Raw genomic sequence first — 22,282 nt, 5'->3', positions numbered from 1 at the left:
ATTTAATAAATCTTTGGAGCTGCTCACCAATTTCATATTTCTGGGACAAAATTTCTTTTTAAGAAATTCTTTAATCAAGCCTTTTAAAAACTTTGAAATCTGAAATCTCAAAAACTTATTAAATCAGCAAGATTTTTCTGTTAAACTTTTTTCGCTAAATGAGAACACCGACTGTACCAAATCTAAATAAATGTATATTAAAAAAAAAAAACCTTTTTATCAATTTAAGAATTTAATAAATAGTCGATATTTATTGTTAAAGTACACATTGAATTTTGACAAAATAAGACGGAAATTGAGTTAAAAATAATGTTTTCTTGTAACCAATATTCAAATTTGAAATGTGAAATTATAGCTGCCCCTTTTGTCCGTAATAAAATTACTTTCAGAAGTAAAATTTTCAAATCTCTATTTACAAATCAGTTTCAACCCGATTTGACTGTTTTAATTCTTAGCACTTCTTACTTCTGCTTGTTATTAAAGAATACAAAATTGATTAACACCTTTGGATTGATTTTGTATATTTTCTATAAAAGACTCACGAATTCAAAATAAATCGAATAGTAGTTACTTTAAGTTACTAATATCACATTTATTTCTTCTAAAATGGATAAATGCGTAAATTATAAAATAAAATATCTTAAAAAAGAGTGAAAGAAAAATAATATTTTTCCTTAATTTCGTTATAGCTGTTGATCTTCAGTATTGCAATCTTATTTTCATTATTAACGTTTTCATCATGTAAAGCAAGACCAGCTGAATCTACAAATCATAATAGTGATTTTGTTGGTGGTGAGGATTTAAGTGATGATATAATTGTGTCAGATTTCAGTTCTGCTGAAACATTATTTGCCAGCGATGGAGCAACTGTAAAATTTGATGCAACAAATGAAGATTATTCATCATCTTATTATGCTCCAAATGATGATGGTGTTGATATTCCAAAAAATCCTTTATCAGAGTTGTAGTGAATAAAAAAAAAATAAAATCTAACCAAAAATATTTATTTAAAAAAAAATATTAAATGTTTTATTGAATTGACTTCTATTTTAAATAGTATATTTCTTGGAAATTGAAATTTTTTTTATAAAAATTCGAACAAAGCGTGTATGTGTTTTCGTGATTCATGAATAAATCGATTAGTTTTTAGATATCTTTATAAGTCATTCATAATGATTCATCGATTTAAAATTACGTACATTTTTTCTTTATTAATCAGTTTCCTTAAAAAATGGTTTAATGTTATGGAGCAATAAAATAGAAATGGGCAATTCCATGGTAACTCACGTTACATTCACAAAAATTTCCAACACATAAATAATTTTTTTTTTGTCAATTTTAATGTAAATTGATACGAAATTACTATCCATGAATGGAGCATAACTATTACTTTCATAATTAACTAACAAAATTTACTTTATTTTTAACATTTGCTTGGGAAAAATAAAAGTTTGATGGTAACTCACGTTACAAAAATCGGACACGAATTCTAAGACACCGACAGTATGAAGTTTTTATGTGAAATTAAGAATCTTTATTTGTTTTTAATGAAGATTCCATACATAAAAAATTACAAGCTTTTAATATAAGTGACAAAACGAAACATTTTTTCAATATTTCGAGGAAAAATTTTAAAATATTTAGGTAACTCACGTTACATTATTTTGGTAACTCATGTTACCTGTGATTTGTGGTTGTAAATGTAAAGAAAAGATGCATTTTCACTCAAGTTTTTTTTAAATCGAATATTGTGTAACGAAGCTTGCTTAAATGTTAATTTATTTTACCAATAACGAGGGGGTGTTGTCATCGTCACTGTTAGACTCATCATGTTTTTAGTTTCCTTGTTTTTCCGTCATTTTTATCTGAAATTCTTCTGTTGTTGGCAAGATTATGCTATAAAAATGCTTTAAGATTATTTAAACTCCCTGAATTTGATGTCTATCCATAAGGGAATACAACAAAGAATCTTTTCTTGCAACTTGCAAAAAGAGTTGACGTTTGTAAATAGTAATTTGCTAATAAAAAAAGTAAAAAAGACTGCATAATTTGTTCAAAATTCGTGTCCACTTTTTCATGGAATTACCCAAATATAGATTATAAAATCCTAAAAATGTCCCTTATATTGTTTTCTTCTACATTTCTGTCATATTTGATTACTTTAGTCGGGAATCGAAAATTAAAAAACAAATATTTCCAATAACTATATTACATCATATTTTAACTTCTATGCATCAATTTATTTTTATTTTATATTTCCAGATTAGAGATTAAGAATTTAACGGGTTAAAAATCAAATTTATTTCTAAACTATTTATATTTAAGTAAATATTATGAAAACTAGAAATCTTTTCGGAACTTTTGGTTTTGCTTCAACTGAAAGGGAAACTTATTTTTTTAATTTTAACACATGCTTGTCATAGTCTAGCAGTCACAATCAATTTACACTATGTATGTCTTAATAAATTGATTCATAATAATTTGTTGGAATATAGCTAATTTATGGATTATTCTGTTAATCCGTGAGTAAATATGCAGACTGAAACAATATGTCAATATTTCCACAACCGGTGCGGTATGTTTGGGTAAGTCTTTGTCAATAATAATTGATAAATCAAAATTTCAAGGTTAATTTAAAGTTTAAAATAAAAAATGTTTAAGGTATGTTATTTGAATAAAAAATATATAAAAATACATAAAAAAAATCAGGATTTCTATATTATTGTTTTTATCACTAAATTTTCATAATAATACTTGTTAAAATAAGAAAACATATACAAGAAATGGAAACCAAAATTAAAATAAATATTTTTCACATTATCAAATTTGATAAATTTATAACATTGTGGGAATTTTTGTCAAAATGTCAAAATGAACTTTCTGTTCATTAAAAAACTAATTGCGAATAGTTAGTAATAGAATATTCTGAGCATTGCGTTTTTCATTTTAAATCAAGTTCGCAACTCAGCTCTTTTGTTTCAATTATTGGATTCAGGATAGATATGATCCTGAATAATAAGAATTAAAAACAATGTTCTGTTACTTAATATTATGATCAAATAAATAGTCTTAAATATTTTGGCGATGGTTTATTATAAAACAAAATATATTAGGCTTTTTTTATAAACTTCCAATTAGTAAAAAACAAAAAATCTTTTTAAAAAATATTTAATTTTTCCAGTTCAAAGTTAAAGTCAGCGGTTTTTTTTAGTGAAGCAACATACATATTTTAAATAAAAACATATAAGTTCCGAAGAAAACAATAAAACTAAGTTGTAGACCAAAACAAATTTAAGTTAATTCTATGCGTGAGGATAATAATTTAAAAATACCTACTTCCAAAAGTGTTACTACTCATAAATACAATTTTTTTTTTCATTTTTAATATTAATTCAGTATAAATATAAAAACAATTTTATTGATAGAAACTATTCTATTAACCCATAGAGGTATTTCTAGGGAGCATAAATTGTATAAATTTATTGTTTAAATAGTTTTGAAATTATTTTTTTCCTATAAATAGGCCAAAAAAGGGTGTTTCTTGAATGTGGATCAGTAAAAAGTTTAATTTTAAAGTTTTTGTAGTTTACAAATTTGATTCCTTGTCGTTTATAGGGCGAAAAAAAGTAATTTTTATTTAATTTCATTATCTTTTTCAAATTTTGAACATTCGCTACCTGACCAACATAATAATGCTTTGCCAGATCGTAGGTTCTTAGCTTTAATCAACGCCAATGAATAGACTATCATTTTTACCATTTCCTTCAAGTACGCATTTGTTATTCGTCTTTTTAAGGCCTTTTTCCATACTCTATCATTTTCTTTGGTTTTCAAGGACGGAGAGGGAAAGTTAATTGAGCTACTGGAATCTCTACCCAGATGAAGTTTCACATCTTCTGCGTACAAGTGCACAAGAGGGGAGATCATTGATGAACAAGCAAAACACAAATTTTTTCAAGAATTGAACCCTGTGGTACTCCTTGGATTATATGTTAAGAAAATGTTAATGTTAATTTGTATGTTCTGCCACTAAGCCTAAAATTATTTTTAAATTTGCAACAGATACTGCTGTGATTCTTTTTATCAAAAGCTTTGGAAAAGTCGAGCTGCCAAAAAAATTCGCATGACTTTTATCTTATTCAAGTTTAATGACTTTATAAAAAGATTGACCAAACGATAGCAATAGAGCAGCTCCCTACAAACAATTTTGCTTCTATAAAGCTTAACAGAAGCAACGGTAGCACCTGTAAAGCTTTATCGAAGCAAAATTGTTATTCGGGCTGTGATTGTGTTGATGCAAAATTCGCCATTCCAATAATACTACTTGTATCCACCTCTTTGAGTTGAATAAATAACAAATCACATTAAATTTCGCCTCTTATTTTATTATTTTAGTGTTTATGTGCCTCGCCTTCTTAAACTTAAAAAAAAACTACTCATTACTAATTTATTGTCTTGGTGCATTCAAAGCTGACTCCCTCTCTGGTTCGTCATACTGGGTTTTTGGAAGATTCTTGGCACCGTCAGCTACTTCAGTAATTTCCTTGGGAATGATGGATCCAACTGGAACAAATCCGTTCTTACCGGCAGTATACTTGACTTCAATTTCATCACCATTGGCATCAAAGTATCTGTATGATCCAGAAATTTCAAGAGCCTCATCTTCGGTACCCTCGTCGGTGATGACAGCATGTTCTTCACGAACTGTTCCATTGCTGTCTTCAAAACCAAATTTATATGAACCATTAGCATCGTGAGAGCTTTCTGAGTTGATGACACTGGCAATGGGTTCCTTTGTCTCATCAGCTTCAATTTCTGAAACTGGAGCAGCGTATGCAAAAGCAACCAAAGCTAACAAAATGACCTAGAATTAAGAAAAAATAAAATGAAACCATTTCTTTTGGTTAACAATTAAGAAAAATTTACTTACGAATTTCATATTGATTTGTTATGGACGTTATCCAGGAAGATGAAAACACTAGTGTTGTCCTCGCTAGCTCGCAGTCTTTTATATCACAATTCATTTGATATAAAATAAAATTTTAAAAATTTCATTGCTGTATCTTAAACTTGATATTCGTGATGCTTTTTTTTTTTGTATCCGTCAGATACTAAATTTTTATGTGTATATATTTAAGAAACCCCAAAAAAAAAAAATTTAAATGTATCTTCAAAATTGTGTTATTCCTGTCTTTGTTGCATGCATTTGCCAAACGTAATGGGGGCTTATGCTAAAATTGATATTTTCATACTATTTTTCTATAGAAACTGCTTAAGTTTTTTTTAACTGGTTTTATTTTGCAAAAAGCAATTAGCATTCATTAGCAATTTTTTGGGTGGTGACAAAAATTATTCCCAGTGCAGTAAAAAATTTCATGGCAGCAGCAAATATTTTGTTTGCAAAGCAGGTACCTAATAAAAATCACTATGACTTAACAATAATGTGATGAAATAAAGACACAAAACAGAAGACGGATAACATGGTTAAGTTAATCTGCATTAATTTCCAATGTTATAGATTTTTTTTCTTGTTATATAGTGTACGTGGGAGTGGGTCAATTGAAGAACTAAGTGGATACAGTTTAAAGATTGAAGAATCATTCTTTTTTTTGTTTATATCTTCTATTAACGTTGCTTTATTTTTTTTTTAAGCAGTTGATGGTAATAAACCAATGAAATATGCTTTTTAAGACCTGACGACGGATTTCATATACATTTTTGATTAGTTATTTTAGTTTCGAATTGCAATGTAGATCACCAATACATTCTAAGGCAAATTATGCATTCACATAAATATTTAACCAAAAAAAAAAAAAAAAAAAAGTGAATTTGAAATTTAGATTAACAATGACATAAGAATGACGAACACGATATCCAATAAGAAGAAAAAAAAGGTTATTTGAAATTTTATGTTTGTCACAAAATTGAGATTAGTGTCAAGAAGCAGGTGAATGAGTTAAGTTTGTTATCTAGAGTTTTTTTTTTATTCATATTTTCTAGGAGTTTTTGAATGCAATAGATTTTAAGAATATAGAAAAATATTTTTGTGATTAAATTTTATTTTCCTCAATATCAGAGGTACATAGCTACTACGATCTTATGTTAAATAAAATTCCGCGTTTTTGTTAAATAAAATTTACTGGTGAAAAAAGTTTTTATTTTCCAAAATGGTATTTTAGATTTTTTTTTTGAAGTCTCTAGTAATATTTAAGAAATCAAAAAAAAAAAAAAAAAAAACACACGAAAATACTTTTTTTTTAACGAAACATTTGAGTTTTTTGAAAAACGATTAAATTGAAGTATGAACATGAAAGTGATAAACGACTTGGTTAATTTTTAATTTAGAATCCGCTGTTTGGTAAATTTATTTAAATTAATTTAAAGAAGAAAGTTTTTCGCCACACAAGGTTTTTAAGAACTTCACTGAAACAGTTGTTGTTTCATCTAAGTTTCCATCTACCCTAAATAAAAAAATCCTACTTTAAAATAAAAATTATTCTTAAGAATCCACCGCTTATAATGATTTTCAAAAAAGCTTTTTCCATAAAAAAATACAAATTTCAAAATTTCATCGGTTCCCAGAGTTTAAAGAAAATTAGTCCTTCAAGCCATTTAGGTAGTGGAAAAGTGAACGTACGGATCTACGTATAGTTGTACACTGTACAGTAGGGTATGTCAAAAAGCTAAAGAATGGAATTTTCAAATGTAATAGCTTTTAAAAGTTACATTACTTATCAAAAATAAATCCTGCGTTTACAATTTTCATTTTAATTAATATCTTTGGCTCGCTCAAAATATAGGAAGAAATCGAAGAAATTTGAATTTTTAGAGATTTTGGAAATATATGTATATGTTTTTTTTTTTAACTGCGCCGTTTGAATACAAAAACAAATATAAAAAATATAAATCTTTATAAGAAAAACTTTTAAGCTTATATATGTTGGAATTGAACACTTAGTAAAGAAGCTGCGAAATAATATGCGAAGGAAAAAAAACATTTTTTTTATATAAAATCGTTTTTTTCCTAACAACTTCAACTGATTTGAGCGAGCCAAATACGAACGATATTATGGTTTTTTTAACATAATATTTAACCTTAGACCCTAATAAAACTTTTGATCACTATTACATATATTGCAAAATAAGATTACTTCTTTTCGGCCATACAAAAGTGACACATCCTACTGTAAAGGATACAGACCGATATGGTAATGGTTTTCTCCATTATCTTTTTGTTAGTTTTGATTTAAAGTCTTCATTAAAAACGGCAAAGTTTGTATATTTTGACAGATTTTTTATTTGGAATAGGGAATTTTTTCGGGAGTGAATAAATTTGAAGCTTTAAAACAGTGGAAATTTTTTCAAAGTTGTACCTATATGCAAAATATATTACAAATTGAATTCAAATAAAATGCACTACCCCGAAGTAGACTTTAAGTTAAAATTTAATTCAATTTAATTTTTATTTTTTTTATAAATAAATTTTGATAAATGTAAAATAAGAAACTTTAAAAAAAAAACATAACATTTTTTCTTCAAAGACAAAAACACAACGTTTTAATAAATAATTTTTAGACCAGGGTCGATAATTTTTGAAACCAAAAAAAATCATAGTAGAATGAAGCCCATTGGAAAAGGAGGTGAATATGATGAAAATTAAAGGAAAAATAAATTACGGGCGAGCCGAGTTCGGGAAGTGGGTGGGTTGAGTTTTTAATGGTAAAAAATGGTATATCTCGATTTCCGGCAAAACTACAAATCCTATAGAAAAAAGTTGTATGGCAAAGTTGTAGGTAAAAAAAAGATCTACAACTTTTGTAACAAAAATTTTTTCACATAACCTCAAAATTTATGTGAAAAATTCAAAAAAACGAGTTTTTGGTTTTTTATTTTTATCTTTTTCAAAAACAAAAATTTTTCTACGAAATTTGGTGAAAATTTACCTTATTATGTCCCAAATACACTGTAATTTATTTGATTTAAAATATTAATTTGTTTACCTTATTTTGATTTAATACCGGAAAAACACCCTATTTTTCAATCGAAAATTCACGTGTCAAAATATCAGTTTTTTTCAAAAAGTCGGTGGGCATTTCGTTCGTTAAAATGTCTATTTTCTGATGGTGTAAAAAAAAATTTACATTAGAATACTATAAAACATGTTCTCGTAAAATTCAAAAAATGAAAAAAGCTTGAATTCGAAAAAAAATTTGTATCATTGTTTACAATTTGGCCTATTTATTCAAATTTACACTTTAATTACTGAAAAAAACGTAAGATTTATCAATGTTACATGAAATCTTACGTTTTTTGAGTAATTAAAGTTTCATTCTACTATGATTTTTTTGTTCTTTTAAATGTTTTTGAAGGCATCGGCACTGGTCTATTTGAGCTCCAAAAAAAAGTTAATTTAAGATGAATTTGGAGAAAAAAAAAAAAATTAAAAATCGGTAGAGCTGTTTAAACAAAAAAATACTTTTTTGAAAACAAAAAATTTTTAAATAAAGTTGGTATGCTATATTGTAGGAAGAAAACTAACAAAAACGATCTCCTGTTTTTTGAAATTAGAATGCCCAAAAATATATGGAGGAAAAAAAAAACATGCCCGAATCTTAATATGACGGTTATTATTTTCAAAATTTTGTTATTTTCAGGCAATTTGTCTTGGTTTTAATTCTATGAGCAGCAAAAAATACCCTAAGGTCATCTGCCGTATGCTTTGATTGTTGTTTTAATGACGATGTATGCTTGTTTTTATGCAAAATGCACATGATAGAATAAAGACCAAACTACACCCATTTTAGATTGATACTTATATTTGATTTGGGTGGCAGCAGATAAAATGTAAATGTAAAAAATGTTTTAGACCTTGTCTAAAAAAATAACATTTGAATTTAATAAAAATAAAATCGTTGGAGCCATTTTGAGTTCCATTCAAAAATCACTAGTCGACAAAAACAAAAAAAAAAAATATTGCGTTTTGAGATTGCATTAAGAGATCTGCAAAAAAATATTTTACGGTGGTCTAATTTGACTTGAAATGTACCTACCAAATTTTGACTCGAACTCAGCACACAAAAATCTTTCAGAAAAGTATAGTTAGGTTCTAGCTCTTTTTCATTGCCAACCAGTGAATTGTTTCATTCAACAATAAAAATGTGTAAAAATTCATCTAAAAGCCAATTCTATTCAAATTTAAGTTCCAGTTCAAAAGTAAATGCTGCTTTGAAGTTAAAGCTTATAAAAATTTCATCACACCTGTATGCACATGAAAAAAATTGTTTTGGAAATACTCGGCTAAACAAAATGAAAAGAATCTTTTAAACGGAAACTCAACAAAGCGTCGACAACAGAGTAGTTGGGGAGTAAAGTGCTTTACAAAATTTGAATTAAAGTCTATTTAGAGTTTTCGGAATGACTTCAAATTTTCTGGGTAGCTCTAAAAATGGCATTCAAAAGTCATTTTCGAAAAACTTTTGTTGACATTTCAAACGGTTTATATGACAAATAACTGCAACAATGGAAAGATGTCATAAGTTAAAATAAGTATTCACAATTCAGAAATTGAATAATTGTCTTAAGTCTCAATGCCAATTTCCTCATATTTAAAAAAAAAATGACACTATTCAAAGAAACACTTTAACATATTAAAACAACCATATTTTTTCAACATATTTTCATCATTTATATTTACACATTTTGAAACTTAAATAAAAGTCTCAGTCAAACTTAACAAATCATTATGCAACTTAACTCCACACTTTTCCTTTCAGAAAATCATCAAATACTTAGAACTGCTTCCTCTTTGGCAATTGTGCTGGCTGTTTGAATTGCTGGTATTGTGGTTGAGGTTCCCTTGGGTTATCCTTTGACTTCAAAGCGGCATCAGTGATTTCCTTAGCAATATGACTTCCACTTGGATAGAATCCATTTTCATCGGCGGTATATTCAACACTCACAACTTCACCGGTAGCGGCATCAACATAATGATAGTTTCCACTAACCCTGACTTTAGGGTCCTCAGATCCTGGGTTAATAACAACACCGGATTCCTCCTTGAAGTATCCATCATCAGTCTCTAGCAAGTAGGTGTAAGAACCGTCTTCATTTTTGACAGATTCTTGTCTTAAAATCTTAACTGGCTCCTTAACTTGTTCCACACTGCATACGACAGCAACAACTGCGAACAGACTGCAAAGGGTAATCTATAAAATCGAAATGAAAAACATCAGTTAAATTTATTCAATATAGGTTTGACATTGAAATGATGTTCGTTGTGTTATGTAATCATTTCGGATAACTTACAAGTTTTTGCATTTTGAATTTGTTTATCAGAAGAAATTTAATTCAAACTAAACTGAGATGTTTGCTGCTGCAGGCTTTTATAGCCAAGTTTTTTTTATTTTTTTTTTTTTTTTTATTTTTGCTTAACAACATTGTTGGAGGTGACAGATTTTATTTAGTTGTTCCCGATTAAATATTTGAGTTAAGACGGATTTTAGTTTTAAAACAAGTTTGAGGTATATTTAAAAAAAAAACCTATACCGGCTCAAGATGATATAATGTCAAAAGTAGGTAAGGGACATTGTTTGTTTTGTTTATTTTAGGCCAAACATGCTTTCAACAAGATAGCCAAAAAAAAAAGTAAACTATCGGGTTTAAATCATGTTTTATTTAGTGATTATGAAAATAAATTCAACAACCGTTAAACTTTATAACCACAATTTGAATTTTGTTTAAACAAAATTTAAAAATCAAATTTTGATTGTTGGCAGCAAGCGTTAGTCGCATGCAAGAACTCAGCGATCAAAAATGTGTGTTGTCTGGCAACTAAGTGAAAAAATAAGGAACTTGTTCAAGTGGATACTGTGCTTCACGGTGCGATTATCAGAACATCCGTATGGAAGTTTCAGTACAACATTTCTGCTTTTGTTTTATCGGCGAAAAAAAAATTTCGAATTTAGTTTGGATAGCGCTTCGGGTGCTAGCAGATTTAAGAAGGCTAAGTTCATAGCATTCTAAACTCACGAAAAAGTACCTAATAAGAAGATAGAAAACTATGTAGAGCTAAAAAATTTATTACTCATAGCTTTCCTTTGCGGCTAGATTGAATAAACTGGAGAAAAGGTATAAAGTAGTTCAAACCGTAATTCTTGAATTAAAGCCATGACAACCGCTTAAATAGGTATAAAACTGTGTGGTGCAATTTCTTGATGAAACAGAATTCTTTCCTGTAAATTCGCCCGTTTTCCCACTGTATCTTCAACCTTACTTTAACTGGTCAAGTATTATTGGGTAATATACTCCAGTTATGGCTTTCCTTTTTTTGAACAATATATTTTTTTTTAGGAGCCGATTCATCTGAGAGTCATTATTAACGGTACCTGCCATAGAACCACTTTTTTCAAACTTGATTTTATGCCAAACTGCTAAGTGTTCTCAACGAAATTTTTTACAAAAAAGCATTTATATAATTTTAATATTAGTCAGAAATAATATTTTGAAATTTTTTTTGTTCGAAAACGGGACATTGCATTTTTTTTTTTGAAATTTTGGTTTTAGATGTTAATTACTGATTTCTAAAAAATGGCATACCAATCTTATTTTAAAACTGTTTTTCCAAAAAATTATTTATAAAAAATTAGTTTTTTTTTAAACGGCTCTAACGATTTAGATTTTTTTTTTCTAAAAATGCATCAATATATCCAATAAAACTGCATACTTGTTTTGGAGGGTTTTGATTTCAAATGTTAATTTACTGCTTTGAAAAACGAGTTTTGTGTTTTTTTTTTATGTACCTACATTTCCCAAATTTCTATAAAAAAGTCTTAAAAATTTAAGCAACTTGAACTCTAAGAGCAAGCTCGTGCGACCCAGTCGTGCTTTTTATTTTAACTCGGAATGCCATTGGCAGGATCCCCAAAACTAAGCTAGAAGAAATAAGGTAGGAACTAAAAAAAAAAAAACACCCTTTAAGATAAAAAAAAAAAATAATTCGTAATTCTTATGGCAAAAACAACATTTTTAAATAAATCTCATTGATTTTTTTGGAATTTTTTTCTAAATTTTCTTTATTTTCCAAAAAAAAAAAAATATTTTCAACGAATGTATTTTTTTACAATTTAATAATTCAATAATTTTTAACAATTAAAATAAATAATAATTGCCGTATTTTTAATATTTCTTCGTAAAATTTAGAAAATATTCTTCGAATGTCACACTTTAAGGGGGGAAATCCCTCTGGACGACACCTTTTTCAATATTTTTGTATGAAAAACTGAAGGCACTTATTGAAATTTGGAAAAAGACAAGATATTACTGACATTATTAAGTATTGAAAAAAATTTTTTTGAAATGAAAAAATAACAAAATGGCGGCTCTGGAGCCTTTCAAAGTTGACGCCTCTAGTTTACGCCGTGCAATGCACAGGTCCAGGAAATCATCTTAAATCAAAAAGGAATTTCTTTTCCGTTAGATGATATTAGTACGCATTGCATGAACCTAAATTTATTTTTTTTTTAAATGAAAAATAAAAATTAGAAATAAAAAAAACGAAAAAACTATGTTTTTTTACAAAGAAGTAGTTAAAAAAAATATTTATTGTACAAATTTTATTCTTTTTTTAACTTTTAGGTTCATGTTGTGGCCAATAAGTTAAGGAGTAATTTGCTTCAAATTTCAAGTCGATAGCTTCATTAGTTTTTGAGTTAAATTGCACGGAGCGGAAAAAAACTAGTTTCGGAAAAAATGCGTTTAAAGTTTTCGTTTTCGTACTATGGTAGGTTCGGAGCGCATTGGTTTCGGGACTATCAGGCACTTTTGAGGCTTCATTTAAGGCTAAGACCACTGAAAATAGTTTCTTCGGTTGATAAATAAATTTATTACGCAAAAAAAAATGCACGACTGGTGTCATACGTACTTGCTCTTGTAGTTCAAAGTATCGTTATCTTAAAACTTAAATAGTTATTGGAAATTTAAGATTTTGTTTAGTGTCGAGAAAAAAAAAATTAAAAAAAAATTGCAAGTTAAAAAAATTAAAATTAAATTGTTTTTTCAAAAACATTAAAAAAAAATTTTTTTTTAAAACTTTTTAATTTTTTTTTTATTTTTGACACTTCAAAATTATGTCTGTAAATTTTGAATAAAATTAACTTATGCTTTGATGAAATATATGAACTTAAAAAATATGTTAATTTTTGAAAAACGGCAACGCCATATTTCCGTTCTCCGCATTTTTTGAGAAAAACTAAAAACGCAGTTTTGTAAGAATCAATGGGAGTATTACCTACACCAAATTTAATCAAAATCGTTAGAGCCGTTTTCGAGAAATTTGCAATACCTCGAAAACTTTATATGCGAGATATGCGTTTAAAAGGAGATATTAGAAAAATAAAAAAAACGGGTCTAGGGAATTACGTAAAAATCATGTGTACCAAGTTTCAAGCAAATCCGTCCATCCGTTTAGGCCCTAGCTCGATGTACAGATGGACGCACAGACGCACATACGCACAGACGCACAGACCGACGGACGGCATGACGAAAACCACTTTTTTGATCTTCTCCATTATCGTAATGTCGGTTTTGATTAAAACCTCGAATTTTTTTTTTCTACACGAAACCAATACTTGTCCTATAAAGCAAGTAATAATGCAAAAATAAAAAATTCCAGAGGGATTTCCCCCTAATTATACTTACCTACAATTTTTTTTTTAATTTTAACTTTGTAGCAAAAAAAATTCCTTGTTTCGAATCGACTATACCCTCCCCTCCCCTCCCTTCCCTCAAGGAAATATTTTAAGAAAAGACCAAAATCACAGTAGGTAGACTTTAAGAGTACCTACCTACTTATTTCATTCAATTTTCTACGCATTGATTTGTTTTGTCCATCATGAACCATTTTTTTTTTTTTCATATTCGTAATATTTATAAATGCTCAGAACATAAAAATAAGCTATTTTCTAAAAATATTTTCTCTTTTGTTGAAAAGTTTTTCTTTATTTTTCACAATATTTAATTTTTTAAAAGTTTTTAAAATGAATAGATCAAATTCCTACAAAAAGTAACTTACCTAAATAAAATTTCGAGAATTCAAAAGATTTTGGATTATTCTTTTAGTAAGATGTTTGTTTTGTTAAAAAAAAAAAATAAAAAATATATGATATATTTATGTAGGTACATATTTTTTCTTAAATGATCGACATTAAATAGAACAATTTTACTTTTAAATATTTTTCCTTTCAATTTTACTTGCACCTCTAAATGATTTAATTTCCATAAAATTACAATGTTTATTACAATCTATGATATCGAATATTCATTCATTTCTAAAAATATAGGATCCCCGATGCGATTTGTCAGTTCTAATTATTTACATCTCCATTCTACACACGGATGCACCATTTAACTTATATTGCAAATATTCACACGTTCTGTAATTTTTCAGTTATAAAAAACTATTTGCATACCTATATTTTGTCATAAAAAATTAAATCGCTTCAACTACTCATAAATAATTTTCATCGCGATATGCGCTGTAGATATATCTAAATTTAACATTTCAATATTATAAGCTTAACACATGTTTGAACCAAGCCTTAATCTTTCAATTGGTTAGACGAGTATGTTTCTATCTGCAATATTCAATCTCATCTTTTTTCGATCAGATCATCTTTTGAATCAAATTCATACCTATATTAACTGGAAACTTCTATCAAAATCTTGTAAACCAAGTTCCAGTTTAGTTTTTTTTTTTTTTTTTCTGTTGATGAGGATTTGCCAGATTGTTGTTAAACTAGTTAACTAAATAAAATTTAGAACTTCATACAAAACTTAGTCTAAATTATAACGTTTTTTGCTTGCATTTTGGTTAAAAATAGGAATTTCTATATTCTTGGCACAATGACCTCTTTTACTGAGAAAAAAAAAACACATCAAATTAGATTAATTAATAAGTTCAATTCTCAGAAAAAAAAATGAAAAATTACATTTTGAATGATTCTTGAGAGTATTTAATAACACTGGTCAACAAGGTTTTTGCCAAAATAACCAAAATATACTTTTCTAGTAGTTTTTGATGTGCTGAAGTCAGAAAATTGTTATTGGCCTCCGTTTTTTAAATATTACCGTTAGAAAATGTCAAAAAACGTCATTTTGGCTGCTTTCGAGGTTATGTTTTTATGTGGGGTAAAACATTATGAATAAATTTGTAACGATGGCTATAAGAACTGATTTTATTCTTTCAAAAAATGTTTAAATCTTTCTGATATCTCTTTTACTGCCCGAGATATTTAAAATTTAAATAGCGGTCTCTGAATTAGAAACAAAACACTGGCCAAATTAAACTTTTTTGCCACAAGAACCAAAATATACTTTTCTGAAGGTTTTTGGGTTGCTGAGCTCGAATCCGCAATCAGAAAAATTTTATTAGCCTTAGTTCTTGAAATATTACCGTTATAAAATGCAAAATAAAGGTTTTTTTATAACGGTTATATTTCAAGAACGGAGGCTAATAGAATTTTTCTGATTGCGGATTCGAGCTCAACAACCCAAAAACCTTCAGAAAAGTATATTTTGGTTTTTGTGGCAAAAATTCTGTGACCAGTGACTTAATCTTTAAATTAAGTTTAGTTTGTCTTTGGCTTATTAACTGAATACTGAAACTTAAGATATCTCGAGCAATAAATGATATATCGGGAAAATTTAAACAGTTTTTGAAAGAAGAATATCAGTTCTTATAATAACCGTTACAAATTTGTTTATAATGAATTACCCCACACAAAAACAGAACCTCGAAATCAGCCAAAATGACGTTTTTTAGCATTTTATAACGGTAATATTTCAAAAACGGAGGCCAACCAAATTTTTCTGACTTCAGATTCGGATTCAGCACCCCAAAAAATACTAGAAAAGTATATTTTGCTTCTTGTGGCAAAAAAAAAGTCAAATTTTGTTGACCAGTGTAATTAAAACATTTTGAATGAGTTACAAAAACCGACGATAAATAGCAGTAAGCATATCCCTACTCAGGAAAGAATTTAAAAATGGTTTTATTCTTAAGAAGAAATACTTGGCTTTTAAATTGCATAATTTTTTTTGTGAGCTTTTAGAATAAAAAATTAATATAATGAGAAAATAAAAAAGGTATTAGAATCTGTTAGAATCACATCGCACAGTGGGGAAAAGGCGGAAAAAACCCAACTTTCGGAAGTACGATTTATTTTGATACTGCACGTGTTTCTAACAGTAAATTAGTTGAAGAATCAGAATCAGGTTTTAACTACTGCTTCCGTCTGCCTCTGTTGGCGGATAGGTTTTCCTATAGATAGCATTGAATCTCAGCAATAGTTTAAAAAAAAAATCTCACCCGAAGACGTCCGTATTCGGTTTTTATAGCAATTTCAATCTGAAAAAGTCATTCAAAAAACCAAAAAAAAAAAAAAATAAGGCAAAAAAGAAATATGCAGCTATTTTCGCCAGACAAATCTTTCTAAATGTATTTTGGTATGCTGAATCTGAATGTGAAGTCCGTTTTGCTAAACAGCCCAAAATTTTTGATAAGATTGCAAAAAAATTTTTAATTTTAAACCCACAATTTTAAAGTTTTCCCAATTTAGTCGCTGTTGGGATCAGGAGTTTGTCTTAATGAAACCTGCATTGCACATTTACCTATTAAAACAAATGTTTTTTTCACTAAGCCACTTTTTTGACTTTATTTATAACTATCGGAATCGGAATACAGTAAAACTGGTTATTTGAAGATTCTCTTATCTTTAGTTCCACTTGTTTCCAAAAAAAGGATGGAATGATTTGATGGAATGTTCCGCTAATTGAAGGAAAAATTTAGGCTTGGTAGCCGTTTAAATTTTAGAACTAACCAAGGAAAAAAAAGTTTCCAAGAAAGTTAAATTTTGAAAAAATGCCATACCTACCGTTTTTGTATATTTTTCCTTTCTTGAAAATTTTTGATTTTTTTTTTTGATTTATGTAAAATTTAAACGGTATTTATTAATAAAATGTTCAAATAAACTCAAAAAAAATTTGATTTTTCTAAAAAAGCGATTGGAAGTAAGTCATTTACAGCTGCAAAAACTTGATTTCTGATTTTTTAATATAATTTTTTTCTGAGTGGGCGTGGCAATGGGTGGTCATTGGTGTAGATTTGTCTTGCTATTAGCTACCTTTCCTGCAAATTTCATGAAAATTGGTTCAGTAGTTTAGTTTTAATTGAGTTTTTTCCTGTCTCCCATACAAGTTGCCCCACAGTGCATTACTAAATTGTTGAGTTTTCAAGAATATTTTACTTCTTTTATATACTTAAAAATAGTTCTTAATTTTTTTGATAACAACTCTTAAGCAAACTTAATTTTGATAAAAAACAATAATCTTAACTTTAAACTAAAAGCTCTGTTTATTTGAATAACTATGATTTTTGTATGTATCAAATTATGACTTATTTTTAATTACTGTCATGTGAGTAAATAAATAACAGAATTAAATTTTAAATTTGATAAATAAACAAAGATAATGATTTAAATTCACTCCAAGAGAGATCTTTTGATTTAAAGTTGAGATTATGAAAGTTTGTTTTTTTTTTTTTAATAAAAAAAAAATGTTATCAAAAAATCAACAACTATTTTCAGGTATAAAAGAAATGAAATATTTTTAAAAATTCAACAGTTCAGTATTATTATTCTAACAGTTTGTACATTTTATACAAAAATAACTCACAAAATGCGTTTTTTTGCCTTCTTTGTTGCATTCGCTTTGATTCTTTCAATCTTCCAAGTTAATGCAAATGTTGGTGCTGGTGATAACCATAACTTTGGTTTTCGAAAAATCACTGAACAAGCAACAAAAGACGTTGCAGAAGCTGGTAAAGTTGCTGGTCTTGAAACTCGGAGGGGACCGACGAATTTAGATGAATGAGCAAAAAAAAAGCGAAAGTATAAAGACTTATCATTAAATGCCTTCGCATATTTGTATTGATATATTTTTGATAACTTAAAATTTGTAAAACCAAATAAATCAAATTTTTTTTAAGTGTTTTGTTATTTATTAAATTTTAAAATTTTAAAGGTACTGTAAATGATCTGATAATACAAAAAAATATACTTTTAAAAAAGTTGATAAATTAGTTCCGTAAACGAATGTGCAGACTCATTAATGTAGTTTTTGGTTTGATAAAAACAAATTCATTTAGTTGTTATTCTGATTTGATAGGAATCGTAAATTTTTTTCACTGTATGGACTTAATTGGATTCCAGTTTAAATATCGAAAAAATTGGGAGAAATTGTATGGTTTTTTTGATCTAATTTATTAATTTCTTTGATCTTATACCAATTTGTGATAATTTCCAGAGTGGAGCCCATCACATCAAAAATAACCCTCCATGTTTTAGTGAATTCAGGGTTCAATATTTTAAGGTTTAATTCTAGGACCTTAAAAAAAATTGGTTTTAAGTCGGGGTATTCAAGTTGTTGATCTGCTCTAAGGGAGGTTGTAAATCGATCAATATTTACCACTTTAGAGGCTTAAATTTAAGACGCTGCGTGTGGCTGTGATACGGAACACAGTGTTGCCTTTGTTGCTTTTTGGGGTCAAAAATCATTTGTTGACGAAAAGTCATGAAATTCCGTATATTTGTATTACGAATACAAAAAAGCTGCCATCTTTTTAATATTCAAAATGGCGATTCCAAAATGGAGGACAAAATAAGCTTTAGATAGAATTTTCGTTTTCGAAACAGTAGGTTTAGTTTAGTTTAAAATTTTGCTGACTTATTTTCAAAAAGATGTATCAAATTGGATTTTGGTATGTTTATATTTAAAAAAAAAATTTTTAAATTGAAAAAAGTTCATAAAGTGCCAAATTATGTCGTTTTCGAAGAGTCCGGAAGCATTTAGAAGTCTTCTGAAACCGTTTGATTGACTTGAAATGACAGCTACAACGCTTCTCAGGAGAGAAATTCTCTTCTCGATCTAAAATCAGAATCCACTCAAGCACACTAAAACATGAATATTCAAAAGTCAAAATAATCACTCAATTAATTTGTTGAAAATTACCATTTTTGAATAGTAGCTAAATTATAATAGGTACACTGCGCGTCACTTGAATAGAAACAACAATTTTTCTTTAAAAAATAGCGATTGGCGCTTTGATGAGGTAACTTAGTAGATTTTTGGTTTTGCATTTTCAAAGAGGAACTTTTAACAAACAATGTTGTAAAAACAAAAAACCCAAAACAGAAACCGTATGGCTACTAGATGCGTTTTTTCTCATTACTTCACAAAAAACAGTGTTTTTTTTGCGTCACTTGAATAGAAAAAAGCTCTTAAATTAGATAAAAATGATGAAAAATCACGGACAAAACTAATTTTAGTAAAGCAGTATTAAACTTTGACATTATTTGCACATCATAACCAATTATGGGCTAAGAGCTACCATTAGGCACCACAGAAAATGCATAAATAGAATTTAACATTGAAAATGCACTTGTACTGTACACAATCGTGGACCTAATTGGAGAAAGTGATAAAAGTGACAAATTAAGAAAATGACATTTTCTACAATTTAAGGATTGAATAAGTGAAATAAACTTTTGTTTTCATCCGGAATGCATCTGTTTTGTTTCTATTGAGTTGTTTTTTCTGGAACTATCCTTGTGCAATCTCTGAGACGGTTGTTTTTCCACGTTCCTTAACTTCCCAAGAGCTTCTACCATTATTTCTTTGTAAAAGTTTGCATCTTTTTTCGAAGCGTGAAGCTTCAATTTTGCTATTGCACATCATAAAAACAAAGCGTATTACTATAACACATTTTAGTGCCCTTTGGTGGCTTTGCGATAAAAGTTATTCTTTCATAAACCAATGAAATAGGACTAATATTAACGTGGTTCATCTGAGTTGGTATGTTTTCCTTTAAAAAACCACTCTTTACTCATTTCTTTTCAGTTCGAACGCAACTATAAAATAGTTAACTTTTTTGTAATCCTAGTAGAACTTAAAATGTTGTTATTTTGCATTTTGAGGCTTTTTTAATGTTGTGCTCCTTTAATAACTTCCATGAGGGAACAAACCTACACATTACCATCGCACTAACACCTAGTTTTTGACCGATTTTAGCGGCAAAGTAAAGGAAATTGCAGCTAGTTTTTAAATTTTTTTTTTCTCTGCTCTTGATTTGGGTCTCACCTGTCTTATTTTTTTATTCAATCACTAGTTTACGATATTTTAAAAATATTCTCATCCAAAGGAGAATGGTAATTTTGGCCCTGAGACCAATAACGATGAGTCATATTTCATTGGAAAGGTATTTTTGCGTAGATCAATTGTTTATGCGGCGCCAAGACTCAATTCGCTGTGGGAAAAAAGTTATAGCCATATATGTAAAACACAGTAAAAATAGGTAATAGACGGAGAGGCGACCGCCGAATTACTTAGCTCATACGGATAGAGTGTAAAATTGGTGTCAAATGAGAGATAAGTTGATAAAGAAAATGAAAAAAATAGGGTTACCGCTTTTAAAATGGGAACTTCTATGTGGCAACCCTATTTTAAATGAAATAATGGTATATTGCATATCTTTGTAGTATGATCAAATAAGACCATTTTTGAAATGCCAAACGAAAACTTAAATAGTGAAAAAATTAATAAAATAATATAAGAAATGTTGGCCTACAAATATGGCAACCCTATTAACGTTAAAAAAAAAAAAAAAACGAGGACACGATATTAATGTCGATTTTTCACATCTTCATAACAAAGCCGTCATTAAGCTGTATACCAAAATTCAGCCCAGTAGGAATTTTTCCGCAGATTGGGCTTAAAAATGACTAAAATGACTGGGCTATCTGAAAAGCCCTGTTTTGGTGCTTTTAAATTGTAAAATCTTTAGTTCTAACTTCAAGTTTGGAAAGTTTTATACATTTTTGAAAACTGCAATAACATGGCAAGTTTTCAAAATAATAAACCAGAGTCACACTATACAAATTTTTTTCAGGCTGTTGCTTTGAAATAAAAGTAAGAAATTGAGTTTTCGAAAACCGAAAGGATTTGGGAAGAACAAGTTACCAAATTCTGAAAGCCCTCAAGTTGGCCTATCAGCATATTTCGTTTGATCCATTACTTTTGGGACACCCTGTATAATTAAACGTCAAATTAAATTTCCTTAGAAAAGTAAAAAACTTTTATTTGATTATTCACCAATACAGATATAAACTTTCAGAATTGAGTGGAAGAGATTTAGACTGTTTTATTAGATTTCAAAATGAATGGATCGTTAAGTGAAACATTAAAAAATTATTTTGGATATAAATTTTTGCCAAATATGTTTTAAAGTAAATACAGTCAATTCCCTCTAAGTCGAACATTCAAGGGACACAAAAATTGGTTCAAGTTAGACTGAAATTTTAGTTAGAAGAATTAATATTTTCATTTTTCTTTAAATTTTTGATTGAAAATGGTGAAAAAGTTCGAGTCAGAGGGAAATTCGACCAAGAGTAAGTTCGACTTAGAGGGACTCGACTGTAATAAAAAAAATTACATGACATAATGAAAAATCATGTTCAACAAAAAAACTAAGTACCTTGGTTTTATATTTTCGATAAACTGAAATATACTATGCCGTAACGTTTTAGAGATAAAAGAAGTTTAAGGTGAGATTTTATCTTCAAACACATTTATCTTTTTCATTGAAGAATAAATTTTTAAACTTTTGGAAAAAGTATACCTAGTAAAAATTAAGAAATTTTGCATAGGTAATCACTTACAGAACTTTTAATTTTCTTTAAAAAAAAAAAAAAATACAAAAACAATTTAAAAATTTGATTAAATTTATTTCTACTGTAAAGTTAGCAAGAAAGTATCACACAAATAAGGCATCAAATTTCATCAAATCAAAATTCGTCGGTCCCCTGCGAGTTTCTACAGCAGCAACTTTATTAGCTTCTTCTGCAACGTCTTTTGTTGCTTTTCTAGTGACTTCTCCTATATCGAAATCCACAGCACTAGGAGATTCTTTTCCATTAACTTGGAAGATTGAAAGAATCAAAGCGAATGCAACAAAGAAGGCAAAAAAACGCATTTTGTAAGTTATTTTTGTATGAAATGTACAAACTGTTAGAATAATAATACTGAACTGTTGAAATCTCAACAATATTTCACTTCTTTTATACCTAAAAATGATGTTGATTTTTTGATAAAAAGATCTTAATAAAACTAAAATTTTGCTAATAAAAAACAAATTTCCTAATCTCAACTTGAAATCAAAAGATCTCTATATTTA

The 22,282-nt window shown here is 28.2% G+C and overlaps 2 protein-coding genes across 2 annotated transcripts; both read right to left on the bottom strand.

Annotated features, from left to right (window-relative positions):
* Positions 1-4,376: 4,376 nt before the first annotated feature.
* LOC129907680 (endocuticle structural protein SgAbd-6-like) lies at positions 4,377-5,017 on the bottom strand. The gene is made up of 2 exons (XM_055983999.1): positions 4,931-5,017; positions 4,377-4,864 (listed from the first exon to the last, which is right to left on the bottom strand). The coding sequence occupies exons 1-2, from the start codon at positions 4,937-4,939 to the stop codon at positions 4,448-4,450; spliced, it is 426 nt and encodes a 141-aa protein (XP_055839974.1). The 5' UTR covers positions 4,940-5,017; the 3' UTR covers positions 4,377-4,447.
* A 4,646-nt stretch (positions 5,018-9,663) lies between these two features.
* LOC129906147 (larval cuticle protein 65Ab1-like) lies at positions 9,664-10,437 on the bottom strand. Its single transcript, XM_055981798.1, has 2 exons — positions 10,306-10,437; positions 9,664-10,205 (listed from the first exon to the last, which is right to left on the bottom strand). Exons 1-2 carry the CDS (start codon positions 10,315-10,317, stop codon positions 9,789-9,791), a joined length of 429 nt encoding a protein of 142 aa, XP_055837773.1. The 5' UTR covers positions 10,318-10,437; the 3' UTR covers positions 9,664-9,788.
* Between the last annotated feature and the right edge of the window lie 11,845 nt (positions 10,438-22,282).

This window comes from Episyrphus balteatus, chromosome 1 (assembly GCF_945859705.1).
Source record: "Episyrphus balteatus chromosome 1, idEpiBalt1.1, whole genome shotgun sequence".
Taxonomy (NCBI): domain Eukaryota; kingdom Metazoa; phylum Arthropoda; class Insecta; order Diptera; family Syrphidae; genus Episyrphus; species Episyrphus balteatus.
The sequence above is the reverse complement of the archived record's forward strand: the minus strand, read 5'-3'. Positions and strand labels throughout refer to the sequence as shown.